The sequence below is a fragment of the Necator americanus genome, chromosome II (genome assembly GCF_031761385.1).
Source record: "Necator americanus strain Aroian chromosome II, whole genome shotgun sequence".
Lineage (NCBI taxonomy): Eukaryota > Metazoa > Nematoda > Chromadorea > Rhabditida > Ancylostomatidae > Necator > Necator americanus.
In genome coordinates, this window is record NC_087372.1 from 33939563 (window position 1) to 33954301 (window position 14739).

The 14739-nt window shown below is 40.6% G+C and overlaps 2 protein-coding genes across 3 annotated transcripts; both read right to left on the minus strand.

Moving 5' to 3' along the window:
• Positions 1 to 2091: 2091 nt before the first annotated feature.
• On the minus strand, positions 2092 to 12777 carry RB195_020343 (uncharacterized protein; the record flags this gene model as incomplete). 2 transcript variants are annotated; one of them, XM_064188597.1, is made up of 19 exons in its annotated part: positions 2092 to 2216; positions 3341 to 3419; positions 3480 to 3673; positions 5121 to 5198; positions 5292 to 5349; positions 5747 to 5839; positions 5925 to 6056; positions 6814 to 6919; positions 7524 to 7642; positions 7717 to 7828; positions 7890 to 7961; positions 8037 to 8131; positions 8503 to 8574; positions 8826 to 8996; positions 9906 to 10034; positions 10091 to 10200; positions 10261 to 10368; positions 12559 to 12622; positions 12745 to 12777. In XM_064188597.1, 19 exons carry the CDS (start codon positions 12775 to 12777, stop codon positions 2092 to 2094), a joined length of 1950 nt encoding a protein of 649 aa, XP_064044479.1. The 2 variants fall into 2 exon arrangements, with proteins under 2 accessions (XP_064044479.1, XP_064044478.1); XM_064188598.1 differs by lacking the exon at positions 5747 to 5839 and having other exon boundaries at positions 5967 to 6056.
• Positions 12778 to 13882: 1105 nt separating this feature from the next.
• On the minus strand, positions 13883 to 14140 carry RB195_020344 (uncharacterized protein; the record flags this gene model as incomplete). The annotated part of the gene is made up of 1 exon (XM_064188599.1): positions 13883 to 14140. One exon carries the CDS (start codon positions 14138 to 14140, stop codon positions 13883 to 13885), a length of 258 nt encoding a protein of 85 aa, XP_064044480.1.
• Positions 14141 to 14739: the final 599 nt, after the last annotated feature.

A 14739-nucleotide genomic window follows, 5' to 3' on the forward strand; every position in this document is an offset into this window, starting at 1 on the left:
AACGGAATCACTTCACCTCAGATTCGTGGGGTGATGCCTTTAAAATGCGCATCTACATCAGACCACGTAAACAATTGGCCACTATTTAAGCAGCCATTTGCATGCGTGTTTCCTGAATCTCTGAAGAAAGGATGTTACCAACCTGATGAGGGAAAAGTGCGGTGGGAATAGACATCTCCGGTAGAGTACATTGGGATGAGAAACAGCAGATGCAGTTTTCACGGTTCACAACGTCTATTTCACTTCATGACAAATTCGCACCGAGTCATTGTGCGGTACTACTGCAACACGGCGCACTAAACCGACACCGTGGAACCCATCTCACCCCGTTTTACCGCTTTCTGATGTCGGCGCACTACCTCAATGCCATAGGATCCCTCTGGCCTCATTTTACCGTTTCTAGATACACCTATAGTGGAGTCAAAACGACATGAAGCAGGGTGCAGTGGTTGCGCCAAGCGGTTGCGCTCGAAGCGATGCAGTAGACGGTAGCGGTTAGGTTCGTACGAGAAATGCCTCAATACCACCGTTCATTACTGCAGTTCGCGATGGTCCCACCTCGATTCCGACCGCTATCCCTCCCTTTCGTGCGCCACCGCTTACGCAAATGCACTGTGCTTCATGTTGCGCTTTGATCCGACTATATCTAACGCTGTGGGACCCCGCTCACCTCATTTTACGTTGTCTTATACTGCCTTCTGGAACTTCTGGAACACACAAACGATACGATAGAATAAGCTCATTATAATACAAAATAACAATCAGTGGATTTTTTGGTTCTTTTCTGTTTTATTACTATTCCGTGAAAAATCTTGCTTTCACATTATATATTAATAACATTATTACAATTTAATACATATATATATATATATATATATATATATATATATATATATATAATTTTGATATATCTTGTTTTCAACGAGTGTGTACGCTTTTCTCCTCAATATCAATCATGTCAATTGTACTAGTGTTCATTAGTATTCCTGAGCTCTTACTACCGCGTAACCTAATTATAGAAGAAATTTGCACGAAACGTACGTAGAATTCCTATTCCATCCGCCATGGCTTTTGAGCAAAACACACAGAATTAGAAAAATAAATCCAAATAACAATAGAAATCTGGAAAGATGTGTTTATTTTGTTTGAATTAACAGTCGATTAATTTCATTGTTAAATCTCATTGATAGTACAGAGGGTACTGTTAAAGTAATATTGATAGGGTGAATTGCTCCCTTAATTAAATCGTCTTAAATGATAAATCATCTTTCAAAAAACAACAACAAAACTAAAAAAAGAGCAATTTTTCCTGGCATTTTATGAGATTTAGGCATGGCATACTTAGAATGGCGTTTTGTACTTATTTCTAAAAGTTTAAGCAAGTTAAAGTGTTTTGTAAGAGTTTTTCCCACGTTTTACCGTATTTATCTATTTACTTAGACTCTTTAACTTTAACTTTAACTTAACTTTAACTTAACTTTAACTATTTACCGCAACTATTATATTAGAGATAGTTCTCTATTCCCACTTTGAATAGAAAATGAAAAATTAGTTCGTAAATAATCGAGTCCTAGAAAACGTTCGCGTATTGCGTACTGCTCGTTATCAGATGACCGTTACAGTATCCGCTACAGTTCCAGTTGGTGATTAGAGAGTTGGTACGTACCATATAACTCGAGTTGAATTGAACTTTTCATAGTACAACTCTTTTAAAAAAAACTGCATAAATACATGGAATTCACGTTAAAAGTGCTTATATAGCGTACAATTAGGGGATCCTGGTGTCGCCGTCCGTCTGACGTTAAACATTACAATTAACCACTAGTACTATTATCATTAATTTTGAGTGAATGCACTTTTAGTAAATGATAGTTGTACTTATTCCATCTTGTAGAACAGATACGTGGTTTTCTTTTCTAAATAATTAATCCCGAGAAATTGCAAATAGGCTATAAATTTTCTGTAAGTTCTCCCAGGTACAAAAATTTATTGATCGGATCGATAAATATCTACGAGTATTGAAGTTTATGATAAGTTATGTCTTGTTTTTCTTCTTCTTTTTTTTAAATTTCCATAGATTTTTTGTATATTTTAGGAAAATCTTGTTCGCAATATCAGTGCGATAAGACCTATTACACGATACATTACTATGAAGAAGATTAATAGCAAGATATTCAAAATAAGTGGTCCTTCCATTCCACGTTTACGTAGGAGACCTGAAAAGTTTAAAATTAAAAGCTTGAGAATTAATTTAAAAATCTTTGAAGTTTGGAATAGCAATCCATAAAATAGCAATTATTTTATTATATTTTCTTGAGCAATTGCTGATTCTTACATTTTTAAGGAAATTAATACAAAAGGTTCACTGTAATAGTAATATCAATGGGAAAAACTGCTCTTTTTATCAAAAACCTTGCAAAATTCCCCTCTCATCTGTTTCTGTCCGCATCGTTCGCCCCACAAGAACTATAGAGGTACAGGGTTGTTGGAACTACTATAGCACAATAGTATACATTATTAAAAATTAAAGATATGTATTAAAGACATCCCAATTATTCTGCGATGTCTCGCAAAGAAACGAAAGTCAACGTAATCCCATATTTCTCTGGAGGATTAGTGAGAATCAATTGAAAGATCTTTTGATTTGGGATCAATGCGTTAGATTATATATTCCTTTTAATTTGGTTCTTCTCTATTCTTTTAATAGTATTCTAAATCCAACCTCGTGTGAAGAAGAAAGTTTCAGACTAACTTAGCATGCTTTCTAATGGCGGAAGGGTGTAGCGCAATAGGTAAGAGATTCCGCTGCGACTGTATGGTCCATGGTTCGAAACCGCCTCAGAGCCAGCAGCCAGCCAAGCCTTTCTAGCATTCGCAGACGATAAATTGGTACCAGACTTGCCTCAGAGGATAAAAATCGACTCGTCCGCGCTATCAACTTTATAGCTTACGCAGTATTTGGTGTATTACTTTCAATGAGTATTTTTTTCTATCAGTTAGGCTGTATAACACATATTCCATAATTTGATGATTGATTTATTTGTTAGTTTTATTTTTCTGTTTGTAAATCTGCAATGCTCCTGTCGGTTTTGAGAGATCCTTTCAAAGGCATGGGTTTGTCCGGGTTTGAGTGCAAGACAAGATTTAGCGAGTTTACACTACAAATCCTTATCATCGCAATTCATGCTGGATTACAAATTTAACAAAAAAAAACATCGAGATATGACTGCGCTGGCAAAAAAAATTGCTGAAATTCAGTGAAAAGTTGGGCAGTGCTTAAAACACGCGAAGGTGGTGCAGCAGACTTCGTCGGACACTGACATCGAAACCGAGAACAAACCTTTTCCGGTCTCACTGGGACAGTATACGGTATTGTTTCCTGTACTTAGTAGACCTGTGCATCCTCGAATGTAAGTCACCTGGAAATATCCGATACCGTTCTAATTTCCCAGATTGATGAAAATTCAGTAAATTCATACATCTTCCCATTGATTGATTTGCAACGCCTCAAAACTGTACTTGAAAAATGACAGAGCAGAAAATGGTCTCATCCACATCGGTATGTTATGAATATTAATGTAGAATCCACCAAAAACAAGCATCGCTTGCATAAATCCAGACATTGCTGTGATTGCGAGGCCTTCGTCGCCAAAAACACATCCGGAAGCATATCCTAGAGTGAAATATTTGGATGAAAGGAATGAAATTCCACATATTTGTTTGTTGTTCTTGAAAAAAAAAAGAAGCAGGGAAAAAAGAGTTCAGATGGCACCCAAAAGATGATTGTAACGGCTACCTATGCAAGTTTCTTTAAGGCAGCTTACCACGAATCTAACGTGGTGCGAACCACCAACGAAAGCAAGGAGTTTGGGCGGTACATTGTCGAACCGCCCAAACTCCTTGCTTTTGTTGGTTGATTTTGTTGATCCGCCTGTAATTACCTAGTTATCGTAAAAAATCACAGAAGACGTCGTCTTGCGCGACGATTCCCGTCGCAACGCGTCACCCTTCCGCACGCGCCGCGTGAAGGTGCTAGCGGTCGAAAGTCGATTATGTCTTTTCATCAGCTTAGCTGAGTGAAACCAATGAATATGCTGCTGATTATGGAGAGATGAGCGGAGCCACCACAGATCCCGCAATCTGCAACCGCATCTCCAACTTATTCAGCGGATTCCTTCACTGCGTCCGATTTTTGGTATGCTGTATTTAAGGTCCGAGCCGCTGAACAAGGTTAGAGGAGTTAACAATTCCGTCAATTAGAATAATTACCTTAACTGACCAAATATAATTTTTGTCAACATTAAAAGTTTTTCGCGTGCAACAACTTTTACCTACAGATTCTTTTTTCATATTTTTGAGTTTTATACTATAGGAATTAAGAAAGCAATTATAGGAGTTTTATATTATTTTATTATAAGAAATTTCTATTCACAAGATTGTGGCCCTAAGGTGGAGAGGTGTTACGTTAAAGGCATCACCCCACGAGTCTGAGGTGGTACGGATTTTAGGTGGAGTATTCGTATACGGCATAGTAGATTATGGGGACGAGAATGATTCCGTCCATTTCTTGCTAATTGCCGTTAAAAAAAACGGCCCGAAAGATGCGGCGTGTGCGCAAGGCTGGTGCGCTCCAATCGAACTCGTTGTAGAAAGTAGCGCGCGGGAACGCTCGTAGCCGTATCGTCCGGGCTGTTTTTTACGGCAATTAGGAAGAAATAGAGGGAATCGCCCTTCTCTCCATAATCTACGATCCCATACACGAATACTCCTCTTGAAATCCGTACCACCTCAGATTTGTGGGGTGATGCTTTTAAATATGTTTAGCCCTTATGAAATTCGTTGAGTTATGAAGTCAGTCAAGAAACAGGGTACTTCGCGATGATCTGCCTCCAGATCTCGTGGGGCTCTAGAAGTTCGCTATTGAACTTCCACTTCCGTTATAACTTCGTAGAAATGATTGTCCCATAGGTCGCCTTTAAGTACGAAGGACAGAAGCGAATTTCAACTTTCAACTGGGACCACGTGCTTTCGATGCGTTGCGTGTGCACTCCTCTGACCGCTGGGTGCTCGTTTCTAACTCCTTTTTCCCCGAAAGAGCGTTGCCCATAAAATCGTCTCACCTATTGAAATAGCATTCAACGACTGAAAAACATTTGCGAGTGAGAAAATAATGAATTGTCTTGCAGTGGGTGCTAGGCCTAAAAAAACCACATGTGCTACCAGATCTCAATCCAGTAGCTCGTGACTGATCTTAGTGCTAGGTCGAATGATGTCGAATGCCATCGGCTAACCTGTCATCCAATAAAGAATCGCCGAGTAGATCAATGGAAGTACAATGTACTGAGGCATCTGAAAGAGTTTTCTTTTACCGTAGTAGATTTCAATTTAGGTTTCGTTTTGCTGCTAGAAATATGATCAAAAAACTCCTAATCCTAAGCAAATAAGGATAAAGGACAAAGTTTCTGGCGTCAATCAGACTGCTCTGGATGCGCCCCCACTTTCACTTCAATTCAGAATCGTTTGAGGTTTACGAACGAGTACTCCCCTATACAATTACGTACTAAGGCTAGCCGATGTGCCCAATCGAGCCCGGGGGATGAAGGGCTTGGTGGGCACTAGGGCGGATTCAAACTTCCGATCGATCGTGCAGGAAGCGGAAACTCTAACCGTTACACTATACCCGCCCCGCCTAAGCAAACATGATAGAAATATGATAAAAAGAACAAGTGTTTAGTAGTGTACAGACCTCCGCCAATGATTTTGATATAAAGTAAGCTTCAGGTGAGTAGATCCTAGCCTTAGATTCACGCAAAAACACAGGTAACTCACTTGTGATAACCTAAAGTTCCAGAAGAAAACGAAGCAACCGTCTTCGAAGGATTTTTTCTTTTGGAACAATTGCTCCCAGAACTCATACAACTTACATTAATAGAAGGGTAAAAGAACAAAAATGACATGTCACGGACGCAATTGTACATGACACCTTCTAAATTCTGAATAGATGGTCCGTAGACCTCAGTTTGGAAGTTCACAATCCCGATTGCCACTGAGGTAATCTGAAAAATCAGTAATTATTTACGGTTAAAAGTTATATAAAAAACCTTAGTCTTGGAAGAAAAACGAACTGATGTCGCTCCAAAGCCTATGAATATATATTTATATTTATTTATTTCGATGTATTTTATATACGTCTATATATTTTACATAGCTTATATTCGTATATTTATATTATTATATCTATAAATATATTTATTTACATATTTCGCCTAGAGACACATGATTGTAGGCGACTTTAGATCACGGTCACAGCGACATACGACGGTGCTGCAGCTGCCATCTATACCGCTGTACGGTCTTGGGTTAAAGCGATCTGGTGACGTTGCGTAGGCGGTTGTGAATCGCTGTAAAACCGTCGCTAGTCCCATTCGGGCAGCGGAGCTGAACGAGGGTCCCATCGCGCTGCTTCGAGCGCAACTGTGCGCAACCCACCTCAGCATCTTTACCATATGGTTTTGACACGACTTTACTCTCCTGGATCGTGAACTAAATGATGCATTTCCTATCGTCACACCAGTCGGATTATAGTTGATGGAGGTGCTACCGGGACCAATCCATCTTGCCATTACCATCTATCCGATCTCATTCGCAGGAACTGCCATTGCGATGCCGAGACCTCCAGTCCATTACTACCAACTCCCTTATTTGGATGTTTTATATATCTTCAATTAGTGCTTGCTTGTAGATGCAGCGCGTGAGTGTAACTCAGTTCAATGAATACGGTGTAATTCACAGTAAATTATTTTACGCACTCACCACAACCTGAAGTATTCGAACTTGTAACAGAACTGGATCTCTTATAGTCGTAAGAAATGCTCTTCGGAATAAGACGTTCATTTGAACGAAAATGGAGGCAGGATAGCTAAAAAGACAAAAATAATCTCTGGTTTTCGTTATTCTTTGCAATTTCGTTTCTAGTGATAGTGAAAAGCAGCGAAAAATAAAAGAGTAAAATGCAGTGCCACAGCATTGGGAGGGTGTACCGCAGTCAGTAAGAGGTTCCACTACGACGACTTAATCGGTTGATGGTTCGAAATCGACTTTGAGCCAAACAAGACTTTAGCCAGGGTCGCTAAACTCGTAACAGATATGTCCGGAAGATAAATACACTGACGTAACACATCGGATAGCCTCCGCAAGTCACAATATAGGGTAGTTCAACTTCAAACAATACAAGCAACAACAACAACAACAACAAACTTCAAACAATTTTTAATTGAAGTGAACGCGTTGGCCTATCCCAAGCGGACTGATTAACGCTTCGGATACTTCATCCTTTACGTACTTTATTGCCACAACGATATTTTTATATCTTTATTATCTCATTTGTTCCTCAGTTTTATGTACCCAAACAAAAAAAAAACAACTTTGAAAGGGAGTGAATTGCACAAAAATCAGATTTCCTATTCTATTGCTGTTCTATTCTTATCTGGTGAAATAAACGGAAAAACATGTAGTACGCTCACTTTCCCCTGTGTTTTTCAGTTTCTTCGTCTTCATTACTCTCCAACTTTGTGGATCCAACTTCAATAAGGTGCCTAAGTTCGGCACCCGTAATACTGTCATGGAACTTTTCAGTGATGTACTGAAAACACACACAAAAAAATATCGATTGAATAAATACAACTGCAGCTCTACAAACATTTAGATCTCATCTACCTGAACACGCTCCTCATCCTCATCCGACGTATCTTCGGACACCGATAATTTTGCTATCACATGATCGGCTGGATTATAAGACTCTGGGACCCGTAGAGTGGGATCGCCAAGGCTGAAATCTCGGAAATTTCGCTCTTACACAGATGGTGCGTAGAAAAAATTCCGGATCTAACCTAGCGAAAAACTTTATTAAATCTTTCACTGTTCCATGAAAGGCAGTTTTTCCAAGCGCCATAAAACAAACTCTTAAATAACGACTTATTCCCGACAGGAACCAAAAGAGAATTGAAGTTGAAAACAAGAAGAGTATTTCTAACAACCTGTCAAACATATTGAAAATTTGGCTACCAGGCTGATGTATTACGGTAACTACCGTTTTACCTTTTTCGGACATTATACGCAGAGCTGTGACAACCTAAATACTATTTTCTACGGTGGCATCAAAAGAAAAATAATCGGTTCAATAAAACAATGTCGCAATTCCGAAAAAATCTAAAAAAAAATATAAAAACCTATTCGAAAAGAAGACCTAGCTATTTTCTTGATTTTGACAGTGTCTAAATAAGTTTCGAAGATGTTATAAGCAAAAAAAAGTTTGAAAAGCGAAAATTGAACAAAATTTATTTTGGATTCATTGTTTTGTGAGATTAGCATCTTTGGTTATGGAAAACTGCCGCTAAGCGTAACACTAACAATACTTGTTTTAGATTCCCTGAATGTAGCCCTTTTTCCAAAAACTCTAATCATATCCGGTTACTTTTATGTCTTTTAAAACCTTTTTATTACCTGATGTGCCATAAATGCATCCAATCCGCTTGTAGGCTCATCGCAGAACAATATTGCGGGATCTGTCAAAATCTGGAAGAATAATTTTTGACTAATTTCTCTAAAAAGAGGATAAATCAACTAACAAATTCATATTACATCTGCGACAACCGTCACCAAATCCTAAAAAGTGACGGAAGAATCCAAAAATAATAAGAAAAATTATGTCAAACATCACTACAGCCGGCGTTTTCTCAGAGAAAAACAGTTTTAATTCTCAGCTAATTAAAGGAAAATAAGAACAACGTAATAATTCCTATCAAGTATCGAAAAAAAAGACTAACTTCGCTGGCAAATGCAAGTCGTTTCTTTTCGCCTACGGATATCCCTTTTCTACGATTAGGAATTCCAATGAGAGAATTTTTGCATTCGCCAAGATTCATATCCTTAATCACTTCTTCAACTTTCTCCATCTTTTCCTTGTACGAGTGTTCACTGCCCATTCTAAGTAATGCCTAAATATTTTTCTAACGTTAACAGGTAATTTTTTACTTGCTCATTTCTGTGTTTGCGTAGTATTCGGCAGAAAAATAAAAACAAAGTAAAAACAGCGAAGATTTCTATGAAGAGTTACGCACAGAATTTTTTTTTTGATTTCTACAGTATTTAATGCCGCGGTAACTGTTTAATGTTACTCTGAGATGTTCCGCTGCGACTACTCGGTCGATAATAGCTAAATAGTAAGGGTTACCTAAGTAGGTTTCTTGAGATCTCAGCCAGTGAAGATGGGTGCAGCGCAGTCGGTAAGAGGTTCCGCTGTGACCGCACGATCGATGGTTCAAAACCGCCCTTGAGCCAACTAAGCTTTTCATTTCACGGGGTTCGATAAATTGGTTCCAGGGTTGACTGAGAGGATAAAAACACTAACTTGATATATCGACTAGCACCCGCAAGTCATTGTATAGGCCAGTTACACGTTCGTAAACCCCAAACGATTCTGAATTGAAATGAACGTGGTGGCGCATCCTAAGCGGATTGATTAACGCCGGACACTTTATCCTTTTCTTCTTTTCCAATTCATTTACAAAGCAAGGGGAGAGTGTGGTAAGGTAACAGTCCGTTGTGGTCGCATGGTCGATGGTTCGAAACAGCTCTAGCGCCAACCAAGCCTTTCATCGCTTCGGTGTCGATAAATCGCAACCAAAGTCCTCTGAGAGGATAAAAACACTGACTTGATCATCGTCTCGGAAGTCATTGTCATTCACACCCGTTTCAAAACCCCAACGATCACGAATTGCGCGGTAAGAAATCCCAAGTGGATTGACGCGACGGGGGGGTTTATCCCTTTTATCCTTTTATACAAAAGGAAATGTAAACACAATCAAGTCACAATTGTAGAAAAAAACCTTTCTGGAACCACTTACTGAGTAGGTGAGCTGTTCTTTAACTGTTAATGTCCCACAGAATAGATCAATCTGTTGAACATAAGCGGAGATGCTTCGCATTTCATGCTTTGTCATAGGTTTTCCATTTAACATTACAACACCATTGCACTAAAACCCACATTACTATTTAGTATAACTATGACTTTAGCCGATACCGTACTCACTTCGACCTCTTTACTGCTTTGAAAAGCAAGTATATTCATTAGAGTTGTTTTCCCGGCACCGCTGCTGCCCATAATTGCGAGCACTTCACGTGGTAAAGCCACACCGGATACTAAATCAGTTGATTTCGACACTTGTCCTCAGTTTTAACTTCACTTTTTTTTCTCATCACCTTTTCGCAACACGGATTTTCTTCGTGCCTTTGCGCTTTTCCCAATCATTGGTACGGTAGCCTCAATATCCATCCATACTAAAGTTTTCTCCTCCGTAGATCTAGATTCTGGAATGAAGAACTAAATTAATAGAGTAGGTAGTAAATTAAAAGGATAAAGGATAAAGTATGTCCCAGGTTCAACGCTCCCTGAATCTTGACATTGCAGAGTTGAAGAAGACGATGAAGCCAACATTTTACCCAGAATGAAGCAACGCGTTTCCTTGCAGTTCGTAATCGTAAAAGTTTTGGAACGCGTGTTGATCTATACAATGACTTGCGGGGGCCAGCAGGTGGTCACGTCAGCGTTTTTTCTGAGGACACTCAGTTTAAATGCCTCACCCCAGAAATCTGAGGTGGTACGGATTTCAGGTGGAGTATCCGTATACAGGGTCGTAGATTATGGAGACCGGGGTGGTTCCGCTCATCTCTCCCTGAATCACTGCAAACAGACGCCTCCAGAATGCTGTTTTGTACTATGCCTCCTATTGCAGCGCGCCACACTTGCACGCGTAGCGTCCTTTCTGCCTATTGGAGCAGTCCGCATTGATTTTTGACGAATCGCAAGGCGGAGGCAGCGCAAGGGGTGGAGCGTTGCAATAGATGGCATCGTACAAAACAGAATATTCTGGAGGCGGCTGTTTGCAGTGATGCAGGAAGAGATGAGCGGAACCACCCCGGTCTCCATAATCTACGACTCGTATACGGACACTCCACCTGAAATCCGCACCACCTCAGCAGATTCATGGTATGCTGCCTTTAAAGGCATCACCCCACGAATCTGGGCTGGTACGGGTTTCAGTTGGGTTATGCCTATACGGGGTCGTAGATTGTGGATGAGAGGGTGATTTCGTCCATTTCCCCCTGTATCAGTGGAAATGGACGATCCTGGAACTGTTTCTTGCGACGGCTTCTGCTGAAATGCGCAAACATTGCCCCCCAGCACGCCTGCGATTCGTCCGAGTAGGTTTTCGACGAATCGCAGGCTGAGCTGAGCGGGAAGGTGTGCAAACGTTGCGCATTGCAGCAGAAGCCGTCATAAGAAACAGCATTCTGGGGTCGCCCGTATCCACTGACACAGGGAGAAATGGACGAAATCATGCTCTTCCCCACAATCTACGACCCCGTTTAGGCATAGTTCACCTGAAACCCGTACCACACCAGATTCGTGGGGTGATGCCTTTAAGTAACGCATTCACCATAGACGAATTCGTGTAGCTCCTAACAGCCATTTGACAGACTATCCTTGAAACTCTTTTAGATAGTAAATATTGATTTTCTTCCCAGGGGACACCGCTTTTACTGAGAAGAAAAACATTTAACCTTAATATAATCAACGATGAACTAAAATTAATCGAAAAGACAGGATCTCGATATGAATAACCATCCGATAATTCTCCGCTTCTAAGACTACTAATTAAAGCTTGAATGAGCCGTCAGATCTCAATTATTGTAGCCGTTTGCACACGATTTGGTAGTGAAAGTACCGCACGACCATGGTAAGGGGCCATGGTACTACATGCATAACCTGTGCTCTCGCTGTCCGTCGATTTGCTCTAGCAGACTCCAGTAATACTTTCATGTCCGTTCGAACACATGGTTGCCCAAGGGCTTCTCCTCTCGCGATGGTCGTACTCTTAGAGTCGTACTCACAAAAGCAATTTGTGCTCTGACCATCGAGTCGGCGGACTTCCTGCTGTGCATTCGATATCGGATCGTCTCCATTAACTCACAATTCTGCTCCAGCGATTGTCGTTGAAGCCCATCACGTGTCTGGCCCACCTAATTCTACTTTCTTTAGCAGCAGCGTCTCTGAGCTTCGACAGCTGACGTAAGACTGAACTTAGAATCCCCTCTCTCACTTGCGTAAAGCGGGATACTCCTAGCATCACTTATTCAAGTGAGCGTTCAACGCCGTTCGACGCCTACCGCGTTTTACTCGCTCGTAAGACAGCCAGTTTTCCGAAGTTTTGGTGAAAGTTCAGCTTTATCTAATGAGGCTAAACGTATTATACTATCGTTTCGATTTGCGTTTCCGCCTCGGCACTGGATGACTGCAATGCGTCCGAAGCAAATAACACACTTTCTACTGCGTGGGCGTACTGTTCTCTACCCTGCTCCAATCCGAGCCGTATCGCTATTGTCCTCGTAAACATAAGTACAGGTGTCTTTCCTGCTAGAGGAAAAAATCCGCTCGTTTTCGCTCGTTTCTCTAAGCGTTCTTCTTTTGCAGAGCATCCGATCACAGCATATTCTCACCTGTTGAGAGAAGCCATTGACTTTCTGTTGCATCAGAGTAGGCGCTCGCTAAGCTTGACGGAGGCTGAAAAACAGTCATCAAAACGTTTTCTGTATGAGATGAAAGGGAGTTGCACTTTGCTTGCCTCCTTCCTCATCAACGAAACATTACGAAGTTTTCGCAAGACGAGTTTTCTCATAACAAACCTGTTTTTCGTAGTGCTCAGAGAAAGATCTCATTTTAGGTAAATGAACCGATGGCTAAACCAAAGAAAATAGAAATGAGACCTACCCCAGCTAATGATTTGACCTTCGACGGAAACAGCGCTGATTTTATCCTGTCATAACTTTGATCATTTGATCAGCATTCATTTTATTCCATTTTTTGGTGATCATCAGTTGACCCTTTCTATAAAGTAGTACAGTCACAATCAGTGAAGACGGCTAAAAAAAAGGAGATTTTGTTCAGATTAGGGAACAAAGTAACATACTTATTATATATCAGTGAATTACTTCCTAGATTGGGTCCTACCGCGCTACAGTTCCATTGGACCTTCAAATGGGATTAAACAAACTATTTATTGTTCAAATGAATTAAAAATCAAAGAAAATTAATAGAAAAAGGTTTAAATGCGAGCAAATTAAATGCTGCGCTCCCTGTCCTTCAATTTTAAACTTCTCGGTGCTCCTTCAATAACTTTCGGTTATTAGATATTGTATAAATTATCGTGTTTTCTCACCAGACGGGAACGAAGTACGACTTGGTTTCCTTGACATATTCTCTCGCCTAGGTGTGTGAATATTCTTTGTTATATTTCTATATTAAAAAAAGAATAAAGGATAAAGTCACTGGCGTATCAATCCACTTGGGATGCGCCAACGCGTTTTACTGGAATTCGAAATCGATGAGGTTATGGAACGCGTGTTGGCCTATACAATGACTTGCGGGGGCCAGCCGATGGTCAAGTCAGTGTTTTTATCCTCCCAGACGAGTCTGGTACCAATTTATCGACTCTGGAGGGATGAAAAGCTTGGTTTGCACTAGAGCGGATTCGAACCCTCGACCCTGTGGCTACAACGGACCTCTATTTCTATATTTTTATCGTATAAGACCCAGATACACTTTTGTATAAAACCTGTTTCAGGTGCACCCGAGAATATCCAAAGAAATCAGGTCATGAACGGGGCACGGGCAGCATCTTTGATAATCAACGCGGTGTGGTCGTAGATGTGCATTCCTAATTCACCAACATTGGTCACGGCAGTTTTTTTTTTTAAATAAATTCCGACTGTTAATTGGTCATCGCGTAGGGACCAGCACAATTATCGTTGCCGCAACGAATACTTATTTTACTCGGATTAAAACGGCACGAAGCTCAGTGCAGTTGCGTAGGCGGCTGCGCTCGAGACGAAGGAGACCGTCGCGAACTGCAGTGAGGAATGGTGCTAGCAAAGTTCCTCCCTCGATACGCTCCACCGCACCGCTTCGAGTGCAGCCGCCCACGCAACTGCACCGAGCTTCACGTCGTTTCGAAGTGACAATAACAGTGAAATCGCCACCGCCGACGACGTCGTCGTATAGCGATAGTCTACTGATCCACATCTGTAACGGGAAAAGTGACGGAATCAATCATATGATCAGTTCACATAAGAGAGAAACACATTCCATTCTATTTAGGAGTCACCTGTTCCACTATGTTTATGATTGGTGCCGATTTTTTAGGCCCATAAAAAACAGGCGTTGTTAATGCTTAACGTAATGTGTGTGTTACGTTTGTAGACGGTGCCGTGATTCACATCCCGGAAAACTCCAACGCATATGATCGGATCATGAGGTATGGTTGTTTTCAATTGGTATCAAACACTTTAAACACACACTTCGCTCAACATTCCGGCTTTCTCTTGAATTGCTTAACATTTGTCATTTTCACAGTTATCAATATCGAAATTGGGCGGAAAGATCCAGAAAAATATTTGGCAACAACACATTTTTCATCATTCACGTGCTTGCCAGTATTCTTACAATGACTACGGGCCAATTTCTAAAGTAAACAATTTCAAGGCAATGAATATGTGCAGGGTTTACAAATTTTCATGTTTTTTTTTCTTTATTATAACCTCCTTCAATTGGATCCATCCAGAAAAAGAAGAAGCAGATGCTCGGAATAAGCGCTTCGTAATCTTCGGTGATTTAAAGAACTA